Below are 24579 nucleotides of genomic sequence, written 5' to 3' on the forward strand. Positions count from 1 at the left end.
TCCTCTGTCACTCCCCACAATGCCTTACTTGGTGTTTCATAGAGATGCACAATCAATGTTTTTCAACAACCAACTGGGAAGAAAATTTAACTTCTTTATATGAAAGAAATGGAGAAGATATTTTAATAAAGTAGTAAAGGATGTGAAGGCGGAGGATCAGTTATTGACTACCATCCTCTGGATATCCCGAGTCCGCCCTACATCCTGAACCCAGAAAGCTATGAAAAACTGGCATCATTCTTATGATCCCACAAGTGGGTCATTACGGAGAATCGCAAGCCAATATCCCAAAGTACAAAAAACAAACAAACAAACAAACAACAACAACAATGACAAAGATAAGATCAAAGGAACTACAGAAAAAAATATTATGAATCTGGCTTACAGATTCATTCAGTGCTTCCCAGGAGATTCCTAAACCAAACACTATGGTCTCTAACGTGGCATCGACAATTGCCGTTGTCGATTCCTTTTTAAAGCCAAAAGAAGGAAATTTTATCAAAACACAATTCCTACAGAGGGGTCGACAGTTTCAAACTACCCTTTAAGATGTCTTGTGAGTGTGTGATTAAGTCACTGTGATATTTTTCATGTGTCCAGAACAAACAAGTCTACTTAACTCACTTTCCTTCAAGAACAAGAATCCAGAGGTATGCTCATTCATAGAGAATTCCAACTCCAAACTCCCTCAATAAAAGTCAGCTTTAATACTAAAATCTAATATGGAGAAAAGCAAGTAATTCAACCTCTCTAATAACCTATTCACACGTCCAAATACACATACACGATTCCTAAAAGGTAAACTCCCAAAAGGAGAAGTGCACACATAATAACCCTAGGTTCACTTATTTTTCTTTCAGGTCACCTAGTCTCCAGGATTGGAGTGTTCTCTTCAGCTCCACTCCTCCCAGAGAGGTAGCTCTCAGTTTTCAAATTCTTCTGCCAGTGAGTTGAAAATCCAGTTCAGGAGAGATGTATTAGGAACCCTGATTATAGGTGCATATCTAAACCGCATTCTGCTATTCTATACTCCATTTGTCTGATTCCTATATTTTTCAATTGATTCAAAACTTAGAGTAGAATGGAAGGGTATGATTATCAATTATCTCTTTAAACATCAAAAGTCAGCAGCTTCTATAGGCATATAATCCTTATAAATTTATTCCTAAATAATTTAACACAGTTTTTAGATTACAGGTATTTTTCCATCACAACTAGGAAAAAGTATTTTTCTTTTGAGAATAACACGACCTGCACTCTCAAACATAGACTCAAGAATGACTATATTCAGACATACTTATTGTGCGTACATCTGAGAAAGTATCCTGATAACTTAATCCTACACTCATAGTCTTTCCTTTTCTCTCTGACCCATAACAAAATCTGTGATCAACTATAGTATCTTTCGCTAGCTAATGTTTTCTGGTTTAACTAGTTCTTTCACCAATTTCTTCAATAAAGGTAAGAATATATTAAATGATAAGTTTTGAAGGCATTTCTGTAAAGAAATAAAGTAATAAGGTAAAACGTGAAGTTTTCTGGACAAATAACATGATACTGGAGCAGAGTTAAAAGAATCTAAGAACAGATTTTAGCCCACTTTTAAACTGTTTATTTTAAATATCGGTAAGGCTTTTGACAGGAAATATACATTTACCAATTCAGGATTAGCTTAAGCCACTGGCTCTTGGATAAAGGAATACAGTATTGTTGATTTAAAGGAACTTCATATTTAGTACCAGGCAGCTAGATGGCAAAAATAATATATAACATGAAAATTTGGAAATCTAATAGAAGGAACTTGCAATTTTGGCTATGATAGTATCAGACTACTCTCCCAATGTAAACAACTATGAGACTGCACAAAATATACGAAGCAAGTACTGAAGAGACAGCATAGGGCTGTGATCCTTGAGAAACACATGAAAGCCACATTAATCTTGGCTTTCTTCCACTTGGAGACACTCTCCAGATCACAGCATAGGAAAATGGAATAAAAAAGAGAACAGGGGTCTCACTAGGTAGAAGAAACAAAGGTCAGAGTTAGGGTTTCCTGAGGTTGCTGAAATTTGGAGGGAGCGGGTAGTGGAGAAGAGGGAGCTGTGTAGAGCAAAATCTCTAGAAATCTGCACATGGGTCTCTTAAGTATTTGTCTGAATATTAGCATGTACCAACACGAGGAGAGACTCTAAGAAGCCTAGCAAAATATAACTATTGAGAGGCTGTGAAAGGAAGAGAGTACCTATAGGCCATACGAATCTGGGGGACATTGGAGTTCCAACTAGACAATGTGAAGAGACTTCAGTGAACATTCAGGTTATACAGTTGAGACCCTCGAAGGATTATAACTTAGGTATAGGCCTACTCTATGTTGGCAAACAATGTGAAGATGTTCCTGTTTCTGCATGATCATGGCTTTCTAGCAAAGAAAAATGGCACCTGGGTTACACGGTGATTGTATAGATAGAGATTTCTGGGATGATATTGAAATTTGTCTCCCAGAGCTATGTGTTCATACTCCAAAAGGTAATAAAACTGGGAGCCATTTGTTTACATTTCAAAGGGTAATTTACCTTCTCCTTCTCCCCCACCATTCTCTCTTCCATAGAGGGGAAGAGGCACAGCTGTACAAGCAGCACCTTTATAAGCTCCAAGATTAATAAGTTTTGGTTTCTCTCATGTGCTAGACACTCCCCACCATGTATATGTAGATGATACCTGCCCTCATCATATAACCCCCAGGGAAAATGGGGCATGGGAAACCAATACAAGATATTCTGCAGGTATATCAGTCAGCCTCTGATCCAGAATTCTTATGTTTACTGTCAGGATAAAATAAATATGTATATAAAAACTGATTACTCTAGTTATAGGATAAACATTACTTTAGACTTACTCTAAAAAAATCTAAAAATAAGCTTCAACGGGATCAATCTGATTCTCCAGTAGGTTAGCTACCTTACAGAGCAAAACTCAAGAGCCTCTAAATGCAGATTCTCAACAACATAACGTCCGCAATACCCAAAATGCAATAAGAAATTGCCAGACAAGTGAAGCAAGAAAATGTAATATCAAAGGGAAAAAAAGTCAATAGAAACAGTCCCAGAGATGACATAGATGGTAGTGAAAATCAGGTAGCTATTTTTAATCAAGAAGAGGGCTATGTTATCTTGGCATCATGATTCAGGAACTAACTGAAGCAAAGTCTCAAGTTTTTGTCCAAGACTCAACTTTGAATCTACTTAAATGTTCAAAAAGTATCCCCACTGAAACCTTCAATCACAGAAGAGCGCCTTTGGTCTGGAAGATCTTGTGACAGCTATTACTAATAATCCAACTCTACTATAAAATAATCTTAATTTGGCTTTCTTATCTTATTTACTTTTCAGCAGTTTATAAACCAGGGAACAGCCATGATGAATTAGCTGCAAACTGAATCCTCAGACAACTAAATAAGATAACATGTTGAATAGGACTGTTAAGAATAATCAATGAATACTGAAAAACATAGCTTTAAACTTTGGCTTTATTTATTCATTAATTAGAACAGTAATAATTACATGCTCACTATGTGGCACATATGACAGATATTATGATAAGTTAAATATGGCCTAACTGGACATATATAAAATGGATATTATAGTACTCTAAGAGATACTGTAGAGGTTTTAGAAAAAGAAAATCATTCTACTTATGTGGGGTTTGGATTGAATCATAAAGGATGAACAAAAATTCCTCCAATAGATCAAACCTAAAAGTTCTGTAGGTAGAAGTACACATTTGGGGTTTGGGCATGATTGATTTTAAGCTTGTTTTCTTCCTGAAATTAACCAATCAATTTGTTCAGTACCCATTTACCTTTGTTTTAAATGTTCAAATGTTTATGTATCGGAAATTTTCATTGTAAGCTACTTCAAACCCCTTTTAGAAGAATTTTCTGCAATACAAGTATAAGGAATAGCAACGGAGGAAGCTATTTATATGCCTTAATTTCTGTTTGCATTTTAGGTTTAATCTACTTATACCTTAAATCTATTTCTGAATATATTTTGGATTTCTTGGCATTTGTAGGACAACAAAAACTACAAAAAGAAATCATAAACCACATATTGATCTCAATTCATCATACCTATTTGTTTCTGAACCTAGAAACAACCACACTCAGTATATCATGTAGTCAAGAGTAATTTTAAGACTCAAAATTTCCCTAATACATACCAAAAATTCTCCTGCAATTTCTAGAACCTTCACATTAGCAAAACCAAAAGGGCCTTTGATACGCTAATGATTTTAAAAATGTTAATTCATTGCCATGAATAGCTATCAGCCTCTCAGTTATGTATGTGTGAACCCACTCTGAGACTAAGTGTGCAAACACCCTGCTCACAGAACCTTAGTTTAATTTTAGTTCAGGAATCCTTCCTTTTATAAAAACTCACATACATATACAAATAAATTACCTTTACACTAATAAAAACTAAACTTTATGATTATAGTAAGAGTATCTAGAAAACAACTGGGAAGTTCCTTCATAATGTTATAAATAAAATCCATGGTAGCATTGTACCTAGAGGAGAAAGATGCTTTAAAGGACTGTTGATGCTGATAGAAAAAGGACGATAAAATAAGACATATAATAATAGTAAAAAGTAATGGCTATCCAATAGATTTTTTTCTCTGCCCTTCTCTCTTTCAAAGGTAATGCAAAAGAAATAAAAGAAACATGATAGAGGGTACCCAGTTTCTCCACTGCCTTGTACCTTTGCCCTCCTTTTTTTCTTTTTTACTATCGACTACCCCTGCCCTAAAACTTTGACTCTTCAGTAAACCACAGGGCTTGCAAAAACAGTCCTCAGAAAATACCATTCTGATGGTTACTGAGTCCCGAAGCAAGAGGAAAGGAAGAGGAACAACCCCAACTGCGAATGGAGGTTAAAGTTGAAAATTGCCTATGCTAAGACTACAAGGTCACATATATTCAACTTTCCAATATCCTTTAAAAGCTCTGACCCTGCTTCATTTGGAGACTTACCACCTGGTTTTCGGGGGCTCCCTGACAACACATTTGAATGAAGCCTTTAACCTCAGTTGTGTAACTTAAGTAATTTTCTCTTGGCAGTAAATTCTATATGCAACTTAGTAAATTAGAAGATATGAAGCAAATATACTCTGTTCACTTTAAAGTGCTAGCTTAAGGCAAAAACAATTTATAAAATTTATAACTGCACAAAATACTATAAAGAATATAAGACATATAAAGAAGTTGGTTTCTAATGCTTACTTATTTACAGAGCTTTAATAGGATAATGTTATGATTTCAAAGTTCTGCTGTGTGAACAGCATTAAAGCTAATTCCCTGAAATCAGAAAAAAATCTCCAATGTCTTCAATAATACTGCCTCTTGGCAAGAGTACATGGTATCATGGTGGTCATATTCTATCTGTGTAGTCAGTAATCTGTCTAGCATGAGATCAACAAATACTTTAACAGAAATAAAAAATCATTTTGACTACAACACAAATATAAAACAATAGTCAGAGAAAATTAAGTAACAAAACTGTATAATCCTTAGCTTAGTGTAGAAAATTCTAACATGTCTTGATATTAGAATGCAAAGTATTACAAACAGCACAGTCATTTAACAAACTAAACATCCTAAAAACAAGAAAAGGAAGTCGAATATTTTAAGCATTTTAATATTTTATAACATTTTAGAATAATTTCTACTTTTGCTCTCTAAAAAGAAAAGTTGCCTACAATAAAGTAATATTGAAATAAGGTATACAAAAAAATTATATGAAAATTGTTCATTTTTATTTTATATTAGTAAAAGTTTTATGTTTTCAGTAAAATACATTTAGATCCAATAATTACATCAACTCTGAACATGATAAAACAAATTTATCTTACCTCAAAGTCTATATGTCTAAAATGGTAAAACAAACCTATCGTTAGTTGTGGGCATATCTTTTTGCTTAATCCTTCTAAAAGAATTGAAAAGCTGCAGCTGGGCTTGACCATCAGGCACTAAGGAACTATCTATGCCTTAGCACAGATAGTTTTGCTTATGGCAAAGGAGTAAAACAGCAATGGTTAAAAAAAAAAGCCCCTATTTTTAGAACTTGTTTTGGTTGGCCCTCTTTAGATGATGTCTATCACATTTTAAAAATGCAATTAAATGTTTGTCTGAAGGTGAATCACATGTCAGCCATTAGGCAAATACTTCAAGAGTAGCTAAATGGGTACTAATAATGAAAATTCCCCCACAAGTATGTAGTCACTTCTTAAATTTAAAACTTTTCTTAGTAGGTGGTCAGAAAAGATCTGTCAATAGTTAATTTCCTTTGTTTTATTCAGTTAGTAAGAAGGTTCGCACATGATTGGTTATCTGTTAACTTGAGCCACAAAGGAAAAAAAAGCAAAGGCATTTTATCAGTTTGCTGGATCCTGGAACTAAGGAAAACTAATTTCCTTCAAGCCAAAAGGACACAGCCACACTTCCAATCCTGAGAAGTATGAGAGTAAAGTCCTATTTCTCAGCTATAGGAACACTTTACGTAACAACCTGAGTTCATAACAAATATCAATATATTCTGAAGGTCGGTAAAATAATTTCTTCCTTAAAATATCAACTAGTACTAAAAGAGACAACTTTAGAGCAGTCTGAGTTTCTCTGATTTTCCTAAACAGAAATAGGTTCTTCTCTGAATATATAATTTATACAGGTTAAAGCATAGCTTGAGAAAGATGTAAGGAGAACAAGCTCCTGATAAACATAAAGTTATGTGCCATTTTCAATAAAATTCTGAAAATAGACTGGAGGATAAGCTTGCCCTGTAATGAAGAAGTCAAACCCCAACGCTTGCAGTCCAGTGACTGTTAGTCATACCATAATTACTAAAAGAGGTCATTAGAGAACTTTTAACAGCATTCTTTCTTCAAAAAAGAAAAAGGAAACCTAGTTTAAAATTTTCAATGACGTCACAAAGAGAAAGCAGAGTCCAAAAGGCATTGTCTTACTAAGGGAAGGAAGGAGTATAAGAGGTCCACACTGACTGGGAGGAGTATTTTATCCCTGACATGATTTAGAGTTTCCGGCGCATGAAGATAATAAAACGGAAATTATTTTTAGGCAGTTTTATTATTGTTTTTAACTCCCCAACAGATACTGCAGATCCTTATTGCCTTTTTACTAGGGCACAACATGCTTACCACCCTTCCTTGATATACCACAATAACAGGAAGATTTAGTTTCTGTAGATTTTTGTTTTTTGTTTCTAAATGTTCTGGGCAAGATCCTTACTGACTAATCAACAAATTGACGTGGAAGCCAGAAACAACTGCCAAGAGAATTTTGATTGTTCAAGCCTTTAAACTTCACACGTCTAGGCATTTAACATAGTCCAAATGACTTAGTGATGACATAGAAGATCTAACAAAACAATTTCTTAGCCCATATAGAAAAATCTTTCTGTTTGAGGGATTAAATTATTCTTAAATTTTTTTTGATACAATAGTAATATTTTTACCAGGAGCACATACATGCTAGATGCTGGAGAGACTCTAAGTGAGCAAAGCAGACATACCTCTTGGCCTTGGTGAAGATTACAGTCTAGCAGACAGAACAATTTAAAACGAAAGTACAATAAACTATGAACACTACACTCGCAGTGGAAATACAGGAATCTCTAAAAGCATGAAGCAAGACCCCAGAGTATTTTTTCAAACTCTTTAAACCCAATCTATAGTGAGAAATATATTTACATTGTAACCCGGTTCCCATATATCTAAGTAAAATAATACATACAAATGCATGCATATATATACTCACATATAATTAAAACTGGAAAATTTTCATGAAACAATACCCTTACAACATGTGACAAACTCTGGTATTTTCTATTCTGTTTTTATTTTTCTGGTCTTGCACTAAATTGATTTTAGGATCCCTTAATAAGTTTTGACTTGAAGTCTGAAAAACACAGGCCAGTGGTATTTTTAAGTCAGCTGCAACATTTGCTAAAGATATAAATTCTTGGGCCCCACCTAAAACTACTAAATTAGAATCTATGAAAGATAGGTCTCAGAAGGCTGCATTTTAGCAGGATCTCCAGATAATTCTTAGGCATATGAAAGATTGAGAAATCTCGGTGTCATTTAATCTGAGATCTAACGGAAGCTCAGGAGTTATTCAGACAAAGAGACAATAAAAAATGTTATTGCCAGAAGCCACAGTAGATACAAAGACTGAGTGGGCACGGGGGAACATGATAAGTTTAAGGAAGCTCAGTGGAACAGGAATCTGGGGCATTATGGGAAGGCAATAAGGATTGAGAGGTAGGCCTGGCTCATTCTGCAAGCTCTGTTTCTAGTCTGTTCCACACCACCTCAAGAATAATACATGAATATTCAGTCTTAAAAAGGAAGGAAATTTTTAGACATGGTACAAAAACATGAACTTTGAGGGCATTTTGCTAAGGGAAATGAGCCTGTCATAAAAAGACAAACACTGTACGATTAAACCTAGAGTAGTCAAAACCATAGAGACAGAAAGTAGAATGATAGTTGCCATGGGGTTGGGAGACAGCTGTTGTTTAATGGGTACAGAGTTTTAGTTTTGCAAGATGAAAAGAGTTCTGGAGATTGGCTGCACAACAATGTGAATTTATTTAGCACTACTGCACTGTATACTTAAAAATGATTAAGATGGTACATTTATGTATATTTGACCACAATTAAAAAAAAAAGAGTATATGAGACCAAGAGTCCTGAGCTGATATTTGACTTTGACTATATCTGACTCCTTTCCCAACGACACTCCTTTCCCCTTAGTTCTAGAAGCAATAGCAACCATTCCTTTTCAGGCCATCAGGCATTAGAATTATAAACCTTCTTCCTTCTGTTTTTCTTTCTCCCCTAAAAAAGCTTATTAAAACTTTCTATGTTTGGAGAATGGAAGAAGAGAGAGACTGGAGAGAATAATCAATTATAACTTAACCTTTTGACTTTGCAAATATCTCAGTGGAAAAGGGATGAAACTGATGAAACACTCCAGTTTTTGGCAATAAATCATAAACTACCTTCCAAGGGTAGCAAATATTTATCCCTGATAAACATTTTTGTTTAGAAAGCTTTTCCTTGTGAAGGGAAATTTTACATAAAATAGAAATCTCTAAGTTAAAAAATATTCTCACATTAGAGTGCCATAACTCAATGGTTCCCAAACCTAGCATCGATTGCATATCAGAATCATCTGAGAAGTCTTAAAAACATCCAGATCCCTGGCCCTACTCCAAATCTACTGGAGCAGACTACCCAGCAGTGAACCAGTGACTACGTATTTTCAAAGCTTCCAAGGATATCTTCACATGCAGCCTCTTTGGAGAAATCACTCAAATGAAGGACAGTTATGAGAATGTCTGCATGAGCGCATGCTCTAACCTCTCTCCACCCTCTCAAAATGTCTTTGAAATGACTGAACACAAAAGTATGAAATATCCATAGTAGTACTAAAAAACCAGGAGGAGTTCCATCAGCAGACCAGAACACTAAGGAATTTCTGGAAGATATAAAGCAGATGGAATTAGTAAAAAATTGCTAAAGAGCCTAAAATGAACAGGATTGTTACATTGCGAGTTAGTAAGTATTGCCGGCAGAACCTCAGAATATTCCCTAGATCAGACAGCAAGTGTTGGCAGCATATATGAGTCAGCTGTCCAGTAATTATTGAAGGGTTTGCTAACAAACTGCCGGTCTCTCACTCTCAGAGAGGCTAACTCCTGAACTGTCCCTAGACTGAAAATGATGAGAGAAGAAGGGCAGCGCTCTGGGTAAGTTCTGGTGACTAAGATGAAAAAAGAACCCCATTCCCAGAAGGCCAGTTTCTACGCATATCCCAAAGGGAAGTCCAGCTGGGTAGACATGGTCCCTCTTCCCTTGGCTATATCCTCTTGCAGACCGAGATCCTGTACTCACAAATTGCATTCACGGTGATTTTTAAAAACTTATGTTGAGGAAACAACTCCATCTAGACTCTCATTTATAAATATGAACTACCATCCAAAAATCACAGAAATAAAGAAACAAAGAAAGAAAGAAAGAGCATTTTGTTTGTTTGTTTCTTGTGTTTAGAGAACAAACACAGGTATTAACTCTAAGGGAAAAAAGTAAATTCTAGAAATCAAAGAAAATTTTATTTCATTCATAAAATAAGATTAACCATTAGAAAAAAATACAATCAGACTACTTGGAAATTAACATCATGAGAGCCAAGAAAAACAAATCAACCAGAAAAGCAGTACCCCCAGAAGAAGAGGTAGATAACGGAATAAACATGTCTAAAGAACAAATTAGATTTAACTGATCTTGATTAATCACAGAACATTTTTAAGGTGATCATCACAAAAAGTACTTTGGCAGGACTCCCACCACCCCCACCACAGCATTCTGTGGGTTGGAGGAAGGCCCAGGGTTAGTATGGGGTGGGAATGAGGGAGAGGAAGTGGAGAAGGGAAGAGCAAGGATCTCACTACAGAACTTCAAAGGGTAGACCTAGTGAGTCCACCTTGAGCTCTCTCCATCAACCAGGTTATGCTCCCTGCCTGTAATGTCACAGTATCCGCCACTTTACTAAGGCCTACCCTGCACTTAGAGTTCAGCTCAGGTGCCCTCTTCCTCTGAGAAGACTTCCTTCACTTCTAGGCTGATTTACATTTTCTAATATCCCTGCATATCACCACAACTAAGTTTAACTCACTGTATTATAATTACTCATTTGTGTCTTCCTCATGCTCTGAGTGATATTTTAACCGGAAGCACTGGTTCCGTTCGAATACATAGCTATGAATATTTGTCATTCGTTCTCTAACTATATCTTGCATGCTTACTGGTAGAACTTAAATGTACTGTTCTGATATCTGCAGAAAAACATATAAAAGGGTTTTGTCTACCAAGTTCACCATTAAATATAGGTACCTATTCAAGCCATGTTGTTGTTCTCTGAATTCAATAGGGTGCCATCACATTTTGGAACTTTCTGAATTTCCACCAGGTACCTAATAATTTATGCAAATGGGCCTCTAAGAATCCAATAACTTGGTTAAAACCTAAAAGCCCCTATTTTTAGAACTTGTTTTGGTTGGCCCTCTTTAGATGATGTCTATCACATTTTAAAAATGCAATTAAATGTTTGTCTGAAGGTGAATCACATGTCAGCCATTAGGCAAACACTTCAAGAGTAGCTAAATGGGTACTAATAATGAAATTTCCTCCACAAGTATGTAGTTATTTCTTAAATTTAAAACTTTTCTTAGTAGGTGGTCAGAAAAGATCTGTCAATAGTTAATTTTCTTTGTTTTATTCAGTTAGTAAGAAGGTTCACACATTATTGGTTATCTGTTAACTTTGGTCCGGGTCTTGTCAGAAACAGGATAGAACCAGTTTGAGCTAATCCTGCAATTACACCAGCGGTTCAGAAGTTCAGGTATCCTGGGAACCTAGGAACAACATAACCCTGCACCCGAATTTATATCTCTTTAAATTACTCCCCATAAACAAAACAAGAAAGAAATTAGTGAATTCAACCACAGGTTGGGGTTTGCAGCACCTTAAAACACTAATATTGTGAGACACAAGAAACAACATATTTTGAGAATGAAAAACTATCCCCTCAGAACAGCTGTTAGTGGTCTTTAGAAAGCAGATATTCCCTAAGAAAACTTGAGTGTCTCCTCCATAGCCATTGAAAATAAATCCTACCTCCCCAACAAGATTGAAAGGCAGCTGGAAGAGCATTCAACATAAACTGAAAAAAAGATAAAAAGTCTTTCAGAAAACTTGAATATTTTTTCCACAGAGAGGAAAAAAGAGAAAGATTAAGGGTATTTTCTTTGAAATAATGCCTATTTGCAAAGTTCACCATCTGGATTTAATCTCTAACTTTAGAAATATAGTACAAGTATATAGGGTTAACACTTAAGTCTGATGAAGAAGGGAAAAGATGTAAACAGAAAATGCACAAAAATTAAAATAGTTTTTAATAATCAGAAGCAAAGGCCTAGAGGTTAGGAAGAGATGTGCTCTAAAGTCTTTTACACTTAATACCTACTCTCTTATAAAAGCACGTTCAAAGAACATCCTTGAAGTGAAACTAAAGAACTGAGGGGTAGTTATAAATCTAGTTCAAACTAAGTGGCTCAGAGGAAGCGGAGAAGGAAAGAATTATGGAAGGAGTAGAGGTCCTTTTGCACTGAAAGTCTGTCTCAGCTCCAGTTCTGAAATCTCCCTCACTGACCCTGAATGAAACTGTATCACAATATAAAGGATGATATGCTTCAAATCTTTGAAAAACAAAATGTATACATTTACATGTCCCTTAGAGCATTAGTTCTAAGTAGGGATACCAAGTTAGAAGTTGTGGCCTAATTAGCAAGTGGCCCCGACAAATATAGCCTGCTATATCAAAATTGCTTAGTAGCTATATTATAGATGATAATTTATGAAAGATATTCTAATTCAACTGACTAGTGCAATAAGTGTCAAATAAAGGACAGCAAAATATATGCTGAAATTTCCACGTTTTACAAGAGAGCAGCTCTAAAGTATAACTGAATAAAAAGCACATGCTATACTAACTTCATCCTTTTATCATTAGAGGACATGATATACACCAGAGCTTTGTTTTTCCACAGAGAACTTGTCATGGACGGCCCTCTTGTTTTCCAGTTTAAAATCTCACATGCCAATAAATTCTCCAAGGTACAAACAATCTTAATTTAAAGCACTAGAACCCATACAATCAAATTATTAATAAATGACAAGTTGGGAGTTTCCACTTACTTAGATATATTGTTGAAGCTGAGAAACAGACGCTGGAGGCAGGGCAAATTATCCACATCTCTCTAGAAGGAAATAGAAAGCAAAAATTCATCAGTTGAAAGAAAAGAAATAGAATAAATGTCTTCTTGCTCAGCTGTTTAAATATATAGTCATTTCTATTTACTGCAACCTTGCTAGACCATTGATTTCTACTGGACATTGAGCTCCATTCTTCTCCACTGCAGATTAAATGGGAGGGTTCAGTACATCCGCAGAACAAGCTGCACCACTCACAAGGTAAAAAACACTGAAGAGAACAGGGAGAGATGCTGCTGCTAGCCTCTTTAAGCATGCTTTTGGGAAAGAAGCCAAAATGCTACTTCAGCATTTCAACTGTAGCACAAATATAGTATGATCAAATTTTGTTAAAAAATCATTTTTAAAAGGAAGCTGTTCAAATGCTTTATATTTTAAATTCATGCGATTAGCTTTCCAAACAGTACTGAGAATTTCAAAGCTATTTACTTCACTATTCTCAAACCCTTGGAAATATACCACTTAGTTAAAAATGAACCAATATAAGGACAATAGCCCCCATAAAACTAAAAGCAGATCATAGTGTCACTGAAGGGCACTATAAGGGCCATCTCCAGTCCAAACAATAATCAGGGGTTCTTGTAATTGGAAATCTACCTTGTTCTGTATGGGTACAGCACCTTGAAGCAAACTCTCTGCAGTTTAAATATAGTTACATTCAGCAAATATTAAATGTTTGGCCCAAATGATTTTTTAAAAACACAAATTAATACAAGGCTACCTAACTTCATTAAGTGAAAAGACACAAACCTTCTGAAAATATGACATATACTAGAGTAACAGAATCTTGAGGAAGCTTAGCAATTACCTAGTCTACAACCTAATTAATCATGTGAGAAAAGGTAAACAGTTGAGGTTGTGGCAAGGATAGGGTGGGAGTGGGGTACGAAGGTGACCCAGTATTACATACTGTCCTAGAGGCTGAGATAGGACAAGATTCCATTATTCCATTTAATAGAGACTTCCAGTGCTCTGCTCTTTAAAATATTATACACTGGCACTTCTCATATAAAATGTTTGTCATTTTTAAGGGCAACATAATTTATAATAATTCCTAGTTATATGAGTTTGAATAATGTTAAAATAAATATATACATTTTACATATTATTGTGACCAGTATTTAAACCCAAATCAAAAATTGTTTTACTGTTTCCATTAGGTCATCATCTTTCTTCCTCCCTCCCTCCTACAATTATTTTTATTGTTCTAAATTTTTTCTTTAAGAAAATTATAACTTTCTTTTAGTTTTCTTCCTCCCTTTTAAAATACCATTTCCAGGACCCCAGTAAGAATTTAGGCAACTGCATTAACATTAGATAAGCCCAGATTTTACAAAAAGTTTCATTTATTTATTTTTAAAAGCTTGTTATACAAAGAAAACACTGAAGTGATAGAATTGTGACAGAGCCACCTCTCATCGGTTTTTGAGAGAGCACAGAAGTGAACATGGCTTAAGACACTCTCCCAAAAATATTCCTTTTAAAATGATATCCCTTGCATATCATTCTCCAACATTCTTTCAACCCCTTAGACTCTAAAAAGTGTAAAACAAATACAATTGCAGTGGCCAAATTACTGGCTATGTATACCATTCCTTTGGCTTTACCATTCTCAGGTCTTCTCCTGAAAAGCCTGTTACATAGCTGTGAGTTAGTGATTTTTATAGTTTTTCAACCGTGATCAAGGAATAAGTCTGCATAAAACAGGAAGGCAGCCATCATCCCCTCAGCAGATGATAGGCTCTACATGTTGGCAAACTTCTTGAATCATCTCTACTAGCTACCACTCTCTGATATTCCCAGAAATGAGAGGGGAGTGGGGCGAAGGAAGAGTGATGGACTAGTGGTAGGGCTCATTTTATTCCAGGACCCTGTTTTCCAAAGGAAATGGTAACTTGCTTCCTATCTGGTCTCTAGAAGTATGGAGTCACAGCCAAATGGAAAGCACTCTCTGTAATCCTGGGGAATCTCGTCTCTCAAATTCTTCCTGTAATTTACCTGAGATATTTCTGGGTACAAGAAAGCATGCTGACATCTAACTGGGAGAAACTGAGAAGCAGTAACCTGGATTTCTTTTTAATCATAGCACCTTAAAAAAAATTCATTTGTCTCTTTGAGTTTTAGCTTACCTCCTTCAGAGACAACAGATACCTTTCAAGACATAAATTTTTTGCTATTAAAATATAAATTCAAATTACATCAGGTGATAATTTGTGAGAAAGGTTTTTAAAGTTTATTTGATTAAATAGTAATGTTTTGTATTTATCTTCACTTATGAAAAAATTTTTTTACCAGATGTCTTTATCAAATTTTCAAAATAACTGTCACTATCTGATAGACCTATGAAAAATACTAATAACAAATTGAAAAACTAAAAATCAGAATTCAACTACATATATCCTTCAATATACAGTCTTTCCAGAAATTTGAAAGGCAAAATAATTACCCTTAATCATTTTTACTGTTCCAATTGTCATTTTTTAAGAAAATTACAACTTTTCTTTAGTTTTTCTAGCCATTCTGAGGTGTAATTTGTAGCGAATTTCTAGCACTGCGATAAACAAAAAGAAAACAGCATATTTCTCATATCAATTATCTATACATGAGTTATTTACAGAAAAAAAAAAAAGAGAGACTTACAGAAAGCTACTAGAAGATGGCTTCTCTAACATGAAAGAGTAAACCAAAGATGGAGATACATAAGATCAAGGAATTTGATTCATCATCGGAGGGAGGCAAAGAAAAATCCCAAAATGACATCTTTTTAAGCAGGCCTAAGAACAGTCAGTCTACATTAAAGAGGACAAAGGCTCTAGACAGGGTATCTTCAAGGGGGAGAAAATGAAACAGATAGATTACCTAACATCTTTGTCCATACACAGAGGAATTTTAAAGTTCTGTTGAGGAGTTTAGACATTAATTAAGGGTAGTTAAATAGAACCCTCAATTAATGGGGGAAATGAGACAGTTACTAATGCCAGGAAAAACAAAAGTTTAATACTTTGAAAAGCTCATCTTGCTGTGCCAGATAATCCTAGTCTATTATATTATAAATTCATCAACTTGAATCAAGCCTCTACACTGAAAGACCCACCTTTTTACCAGACCCTCACCCCTAAGAAATCTCAAAAATAAATATCCTGCCTTTGCCCTTGAAGACAACAAAGACTGTCAAGGTAATGTGTGCTCTTTCTGCCAATAAGTAATAATGTCAGCTTTTCTTTATCAACAAGCTATTCTGGTGGTATTTTGGGGGAGGCTGATATAATAATGGTCATTTCTAAAAACTTAACAGATGGATTGAATATCAGTATGACAATCTGCATACCCGCACAACATAATTATTTCAAAATGATGGGGGAAGGAGAAATGGGGGCTTCAGGATATATAAAAAAGCTAAATTCTCATAACTCTGAGAAAATTCAGCACATTTATTTCATTGTCAAGCATTAAACTCTCCTAACTATTCTTTTCTGGAGATAACATCACTGCCATAAAAACTATTGCAAAGAAGCAATAATGTTAACATACCCAGATGAGAAGATGATGAAATAAAATATTTAATTTATAGAGGAATACTTATAGCTCATCTGTTATTAATCTGCTCATAGTCTCAAACTTATCATATTTAACAAAACATGATTCTGAGAATCACAAACATCTTTTGAAGTAAGAATCAAAACCATTGTATATATTTTAAAAATATAATCCTTTAAAAATAGATTTAAATAAAATTACTTATTACAAGATTATTGAGAGGATTATAATTCTTTATTTTTTAGAATAATAACTTGCTATTTGAGAAATATGCTTGTCCTACTCTGCTGTTTTCTATATTTCTAAATTTCACAAAAGAACTAAATGATTCAGTAATCTAACTATGTGTATAACATCTATTACTGAAGCTAATTTTAGAGATGCCTCCTGCAGATGAATAAGGAAGAAGAAAGGCAGAGATAGAAGCTTTGGCATGTATCAAGTAGGATGAAGATGACTACAATAAAATCTCAGTTATTATGTTTTTTGTTACCTATTCTGTCGTACAAAAAGTCCGAGTAAAAATATATAGGGGTAATTATTTTAATTTTAAGAACTGGAAACATTAACAAAGTACTATAATTTTGAAAAAAAAAACAAAGGAAAAAAAATCTTTTTATTAAAAGGCTTATTTCATTAATTCCAAAATGACTACTTGCTACAGCTATCGCTTTGTGATACAGACACATATTACATGGGGAATAATATGTGTAAGCCATCATATCAATAACTCTAATCATATATTTAAATGCCAATGGAAAAAAGTCCATTATCTGGCTCTGTTACCCAAAGGAATTAATATGCATATCTGCTTTTTATATCTGTTTAGTACCCATTACATGGGAACAAATATCAGTTAATCTAGCTGCAAGTTACTCTTTCAGTCTGATTTTCTTCTACTTTCTGTAGTAATCCCCACCAAACAAAAAAATAAAAGAGAACTTGTCAATGACACTGATACTCTGACTACAGAGATTTCCAGTCTTTATGATCTAGGAGACCTAGATTTAATAGCTATGAGAAAAAGAGAAAAAGCCTCAACTTCATAATCATAAGCCTTTTCTCACTTGAATTTGTAGTCAAATTATATCCTATGCATGTGATAAAAAGACTCCTCATAAAAAGTGGTCCCTTAGCACTCATGCCCTTATCATTCCTGGCAAAGGTCTCTGAAAGACACAAACTCAACGAAGGCTTTACAACATTTTGACTATCCCAAACTACTAACTTAAGAAAAAAATTAGCATGAGTAAGAGTCAGCAGACATTTCAGGAAGCAAATGTAGAACTGCCAAAATATTAAGAAAATATAATAACTTGCTAAAGACCATGGAATATCTACGTTTGAAATTATTAGACAAATAAAAAATCAAAACATAAAAAATACAGTTCTATATATAAAAAGATCTGGCATTTATGAAAAAAATACATTCTGAACTTCTACAAACAAAGAATAATGGTCATTACTAAAAACTTAACGAATGGACTGAAAATAAGATTAGAAAAATTAAGGAGAGAGTTAGTGAACTAGAAGATAGTACTAAAGAAGTAAAATATAGCAGAGAGAAATAATGATAGAAATTTTAAGAAACAAAGGATAGAGCAAGAAGGCGCACACTACGTCTTGTGGGTGTTTAAAAACTAAAGAGGTCTATGATCATGCCACCCTGAACGTGCCCAATGTCATCTGACCTCAGAAGCTAAGCAGGGTCAGGCCTGGTTAGTACTTGGATGGGAGACAACCTAGGAATACCAGGAGCTGTAAGCATTAAAAAAAAAAAAAAAAAGGTAAAAAAGGGAGGTTTGGAGAAACATGGCGAAGTGAGAGATGCCTCCAGAACTCTCCTCTTGAAACAACAAAAAGCTGAACATGTAAAACTCAACGAAAACACCCAAACTGCACACCAGCACGTCTGAATGTGGGATCTGCGTGTAAGAACAATAGGTCAGAAGCCTGGGTGTCAGACAGCAGACTGGGAGAAATAAAGAAGCTGCCTCTTGCAGCCGCTGGAGTTCCCTGTAGGAGGAGGGGTAAGGGAGAAGGTGCGATGAGTTCCTTGAAAAGCCCTGCTTGGGAGAGTTGTGAGTTCCACGCATCCAGCGGCAGGGCCCAGTGATCAAGGCAGAAAGCAGAGAAGAGGGATGGCAGAAAAATAATAGCTGATTTTTACTGGTCACGGTAACAAAACCGAAGCTGAGCCGCAGCCCCCAAACCCCAACCCAGAGGACCCCTCCCCCATACTTTCTGAGACCGAACACCGCGGAGCCCCAGGGGAATCTGAACAAATACTAACGAAACTGTTGCTAACATTGACAGGGACTGAAACTAAGGGTAGTGAGCGTAATTAAATACCTATAAGAAAAGAAAAAGGCATTATATAAAGCAGGGATCCAAGAGGCTTAGATGCCAACTACTGGAAACCAAAAGAAAAGCACCTTCTTTGAAGCAGGCTAAAGAGAGACCTTTATATCATAAATCTTCTTTCTAGAAAAATAGCTGAATTCATTTTCATTAATGCCCAAGTGGAGAAATAGTCCATTAAACACCATGAATAACCAAAGTGACAAGGCATTTCAGAAAGAAAGAGAAAAATCTCCAGAAAATAAGCTTACAGACATAGAAATGTGCAACTTAAATGATAGAGAATTCAGGATAGTACTTCTGAAAAAACTCAGTGAGTTCTGAAATTAGTCATATCGCAATTTCAGGAATTGAAAAAACAACTAGATGAGCAGAGCACGGAGATTGAAACCTAAAAAAAGAACAGAATGGATCTTCTAGAGATAAAAATCACACTGCAAGAGTTGAAAAATGAAATAGCAAGCTTGGGAAATAGAGTCGACTAAGTGGAGAAAAGAATCAGTGATATTGAAGACAGAAATCTAGAAATAAATCAGAAAAAAAAAGAAGAGAGAAATCAAAGAATAAAAAATACTGAAAGAGAAATTCAAGAACTAGTTGATACCATCAGGAGAGGAAACATAAGAATAATGGGCATTATCGAAGGCAAGGAAAAGGCGCAGGGACTAGAAAGCATTTTCAGGCAAATAGTTGATGAGAATTTCTCAAATCTAAGGAATGAGCTGGAGCTTGGAATTCAAGAAGCCAACAGAACACCCAATTATCTCAACCCAAAAAGGCCTTCACTAAGACACATTGGATTAAAATTATCAAAAATCAATGACAAAGACAGAATTCTCAGGGCAGCCAGGGAAATGAAAATGATAAATTATAAAGGAAAACCCATTATATTATCCTCAGACTTCTCAGCACAAACCTTATAAGCCAGAAAGGGATAGAATCAAATATTTAAAGTATTAAGTGAAAGGAACTACCAGCCTAGAATAATGTATCCAGCTAAGCTCTCCTTTAGATATGAAAGAGAAATTAAGACCTTTCCAGACATACAAAAATTGAGGGAATTCTCCACTACGAGGCCTGCACTGCAGGAAATATTGAAAGGGGTCAGCTCGCCTAAAACAAAATGACAAAAACAAACAAACATAATTAGGAGTAAAGTGACTATAAGATAAATAGAAGCAGAGGAGTGCAACCCTTACTAGGAACAGGGCATTATAGGCTTAAATAATAAGAAGAGAATTGCTATAGCAAGATAGTAATGAACGTTCAGCTTACATAGGGACAAATTGAGATAACAATGACTGAAAAGGGGAGGATTCAAAGATCCAAATTCGCAAAGGGTAATGGAGATAGGCACATGCAGAAGAAAATGGACGACTGTATGTATGTGTGTGTGTGTGTGTGTGTGTGTGTGTGTGTGTGTGTGTGCATGTGTGTGTATCTTTTACGTATTCTTCTCTAGAATCAACTACATACTGGGATATAGCCTCAATAGATATAAGAGGGTTGAAATCATCCCAACCCTATTCTCTGATTATAATGCTTTGAAACTAGAGAACAACTGCAAAAAGAAATCATAATTAGTCATATCACAATTTCAGGAATTGCAAAAAGAAAGCAGGAAGAACCACAAATACATGGAGATTAAACAACATGCTACTGAAGAATAACTGGGTCAGAGAAGAAATAAAAAGAGACATCAAGAGATACATAGAAACGAATGATAATGATAGTACGACATATCAAAACTTTTGGGACAAGGCAAAAGCAGTAATAAGAGGAAAGTTTATATCATTACAGGCCTATCTCCAAAAACAAGAACAAGCCCGAATAAACAACCTAGTTTCTTAAAAAACTAGAAAAAAAGAACAAACGAAGCCTAAAATCAGCAGAAGGAAAGAAATAATCAAAATTAGAGCAGAAATAAATGAAATTGAAAACAAAAATAACAATAGAAAATATAAATGCAACAAAGAGCTGGTTCTTTGAGACGGTAAATAAAATTGGCAACCCCCTGGCTAGACTCACTAAAGAAAAAAGAGAAAGGACACAAATAAACAAAATCAGAGATGAAAGAGGGGAAATTATGACTAACATCACAGAAATACAAAGGATCATACAAGAATACTATGTAAAAGTATATAACATCAAATTTAATAACCTAGAAGAAATGGACCTGTACTTAGAAAAATACAATCTTCCTAGACTGAATCAAGACCTGGAAAATCTAAATAGACCAATCAGCAGAATGGACATTGAAACAATCAACAAAAACCTACCAAAAAGTAAAAGTCCAGGACCAATGGCTTTACCAGTGAATTCTACCAAACATTCAAAGAAGATTTAATACCTATTCTCCTCAAACTCTTCCAAAACATCGAAGAGGAGGCAATACTTCCCAACTCATTTTATGAGGCCAATATACCAAAACTTGGTAAAGACATCACAAAAATAGAAGACCAATATCTCTCATGAACACAGATGCAAAAATCCTAAATAAGATACTAGTGAATCAAATACAGCAACATATTAAAAAGACTATACATCACGATCAAGTGGGCTTCATCCCAGGGGCACAGCATATGCAAATCAATTAATGTGATACACCACATGAACAAATTAAAAAATAAGAATCATATGATTATATCAATAGATGCAGAAAAAGTGTTCGACAAGATACAGCATCCATTTATGATCAAAACACTTAACAAAATCGGTATAGAAGGAAAGTACCTTAATATAATAAAGGCCATTTATGACAAACCCTCAGCCAACATTATACTTAATGGTAAAAACTAAACACCTTCCCTCTAAGATCAGGAACAAGGCAAAGCTGTCCACTATCACCACTGTTATTCAATATAACACTGGAGGTCCTAGCGAGTGCAATCAGGCAAAAGAAAGATATAAAAGGCATCCAAATAGGAAACGAAGAAGTCAAACTGTCACTATTTGTGGATGACATGATTCTCTATATAGAAAACCCTAAAGACTCCACAAGAACACTACTAGAAACAATAAGCAAATACAGTAAAGTCTCTGGATACAAAATCAACGTTCAAAAATCCATAGCATTCCTATACTATAATAATGAAGTGGCAGAAAAAGAAGTAGAAAAATAATTCCTTTTGCAACTGCAACAACAACAACAACAAAATATCTAGGAATAAATCTATATGAAGGGGACTACATCAAACTAAAAGGCTTCTGCTCCGCAAACGAAATCGTCAACAAGATAAAGAAACAACCATCTGAATGAGAAAATATATTTGAAAGCAACACCTCCGATAATATCCAAAATATACAAAGAAATCACACAACTCAATAACAACAACAACAACAACATAAAACAAATGATCCAATCGAAAAATGGGCAGAAGACCTGAACAGACATTTCTCCCAAGAGGACATACAAATGGCTGACAAATATTTAAAAAGATGCTCAATATCGCTAGCTATTAGGAAAATGCAAATCAAAACCACAATGAGGTACCATCTCACACCTGTTAGAATAGCTATAATCAACAGGACAAGTAATAACAAATGTTGGAGAGGATGCAGAGAAAAAGGAACCCTCATACACTGCTGGTGGGACTGCAAATTGGTACAGCCACTATGGAAAACAGTATGGAGTTTCTGCAAAAAACTAAGAATTGATCTACCATATGATCAATCCCTCTACTGGGTATTTACCCCAAAGACTTGAAACCCATATCCAAAAAGATATTTGCATATAGCAGCATTATTCACAGTGGCCAGGACATGGAAGCAACTGAAGTGTTCTACGATAGATGATTGGATAAAGAAGTGGTGGTACATATATACAATGGACTATTACTCGGCCGTAAGAAGAGATGAAATACTGCCATTTGCAACATGGATGGACCTCAATATAATCATGCTAAGTGAAATAAGCCAGACAGAAAAAGTTGAAAATCACATGATATCACTTATATGTGAGATGTAAACCTAAAAGCAACAAATGAACAGGAAAAACATGGACATGGACTATAGACTAGTGGTTATCATAGGGTAGAGGGGTAGCAGAGGAGTGGGGAGGTAGTCATGGTAAAGGGGGTCAAATATAGTGGGGTAGGGGAAGGGTGAAATGAGTTTTGGGAATCAAATATATGGTAACTGAAGGAAACTGGACTTTGTGTGGTAAACACACAGTAGAATATACATATGTCAAATTATAATGTACACCTGAAAATTATATAATTGTATTAACCAATGTTACTCCCAATAAACTTAATTTTTAAAAAGTTTTAAAAAAAGAAGTAAAAAGAGAGGAAGCAATATTTGAAAAATATAAAGACTCAGAATGCTCCCATAATTAATGAAAGATATGAATATGCAGATTCAAGAAATATAAATGTCAGGTATGCTAATAAAATTACCATAGTTATTCAAATCTAAGATATCGTCTTACAATTATTTTATGTAACACTTGGTGAAAATAAACTTATTATTAATCAATAATAAAATAATCTATCACTTAGAATTTTTATTTCATTATTACCGAAAGAGCTTTTAGATTTACTTAACTATATATTTTTAATCAAATATCATTCTTATGCATACATAAAAATTAAGCAAAATAAATTTATAAAATAAATGAACTTCCAAAATATCTACATTTATTATAAGGCTACAGTTGTTAAGACAGTGTCCTTAGGAATAATGGTAGACAAATAGATAGAACAAAATAGAAGGTCCAGAAAAAGACTCATTTGATTATAAGTCAATTTCAACAAAGATGCCAATTCAATCCAATGGGGAAAGCAAGATCTTTTCAACAAAAGGTGATGGAGCAAATAGATATTCCTATGTGGGAAAATTAACCATGATCCCTACCTCACACCATACATACAATTTAATAAAGATGGATCACAGACCTAAAGTGAAAGGTAAAACTATAAATCATGCAGAAGAAAACAAGGAACATAGTCATGATATTGGGAAAGGCAAAGACTTCTTGAACAGCACAAAAAGGCACTAATGATGAAAGAAAACAAATTTATAAACTGTACTTCACTAAAATTTAAAGAATTCACACATAAAAAACATTGTTAAGAAAGCGAAAAGGCAAGCCATGCAGAAAATACAGTCAATACATATATCAAACAAAGGAACTGAATCTACTACAATTCAATAATAAAAAGGTAAACAACACAAATTTTTTCAGGTGGGCAAAAGACTTGAATTGAACTTCACAAAAATGTATGTTAGAATTGCCAATAAGTACTTGAAAGATGCTCAACATCATTAGTCATCAAGGAACTTCAAATTAAAACCACAATGAGAATCATAGAATCACTAAAATTATAAACACTGTCAATGTAAAACATTGGCAAGGATGTAAAGCAATTAGAACTCTCATTTATTGCTAGTGGGAGTGTAAAATGGTATAATCACTTTGTAAAACCGTTCGATATTTTCCAATAAATTTAGACATCCACCAACCTTATGGCTCAGTAATGACACGCTCATACATTTACCTAAGCGAAATGAGGGTATATGTCATAGCAGCTTTATTTGTAAAAGCCAATAACTGGAAATAACCAAGATGCCTATGAACAGAAGAATGAAAAATCAAATTGTATATTTAAATAATGAGCACAATTCAGGAATTAAAAAAAAAAAACTACTGATGCAAAGAACAGAATGGATGAATATCAAAACATTATGGTTAGTACACAAAAGAGTATATGATATATATATAAAATTTTGAAAAACAGGCAAAATTAATCCATGGGGAGAAAAGTC

At 34.6% G+C, this 24579-nt stretch overlaps 1 protein-coding gene across 9 annotated transcripts in view; it reads right to left on the bottom strand.

The window, feature by feature from the left end:
• Positions 1 to 24579, bottom strand: part of LRRC49 (leucine rich repeat containing 49) — a 131209-nt gene that overhangs the window by 70234 nt on the left and 36396 nt on the right. For all 9 annotated transcript variants that reach the window (XM_011375842.2, XM_011375832.2, XM_023521916.1 and 6 more), the window contains one exon: positions 12838 to 12899. In XM_011375842.2, coding sequence (XP_011374144.1) covers positions 12838 to 12899 — 62 coding nt within the window. The remainder of the gene's footprint in view (positions 1 to 12837; positions 12900 to 24579) is intronic.

This window comes from Pteropus vampyrus, unplaced genomic scaffold (genome assembly GCF_000151845.1).
Source record: "Pteropus vampyrus isolate Shadow unplaced genomic scaffold, Pvam_2.0 Scaffold10, whole genome shotgun sequence".
In the NCBI taxonomy this organism is placed as follows: Eukaryota; Metazoa; Chordata; class Mammalia; order Chiroptera; family Pteropodidae; genus Pteropus; species Pteropus vampyrus.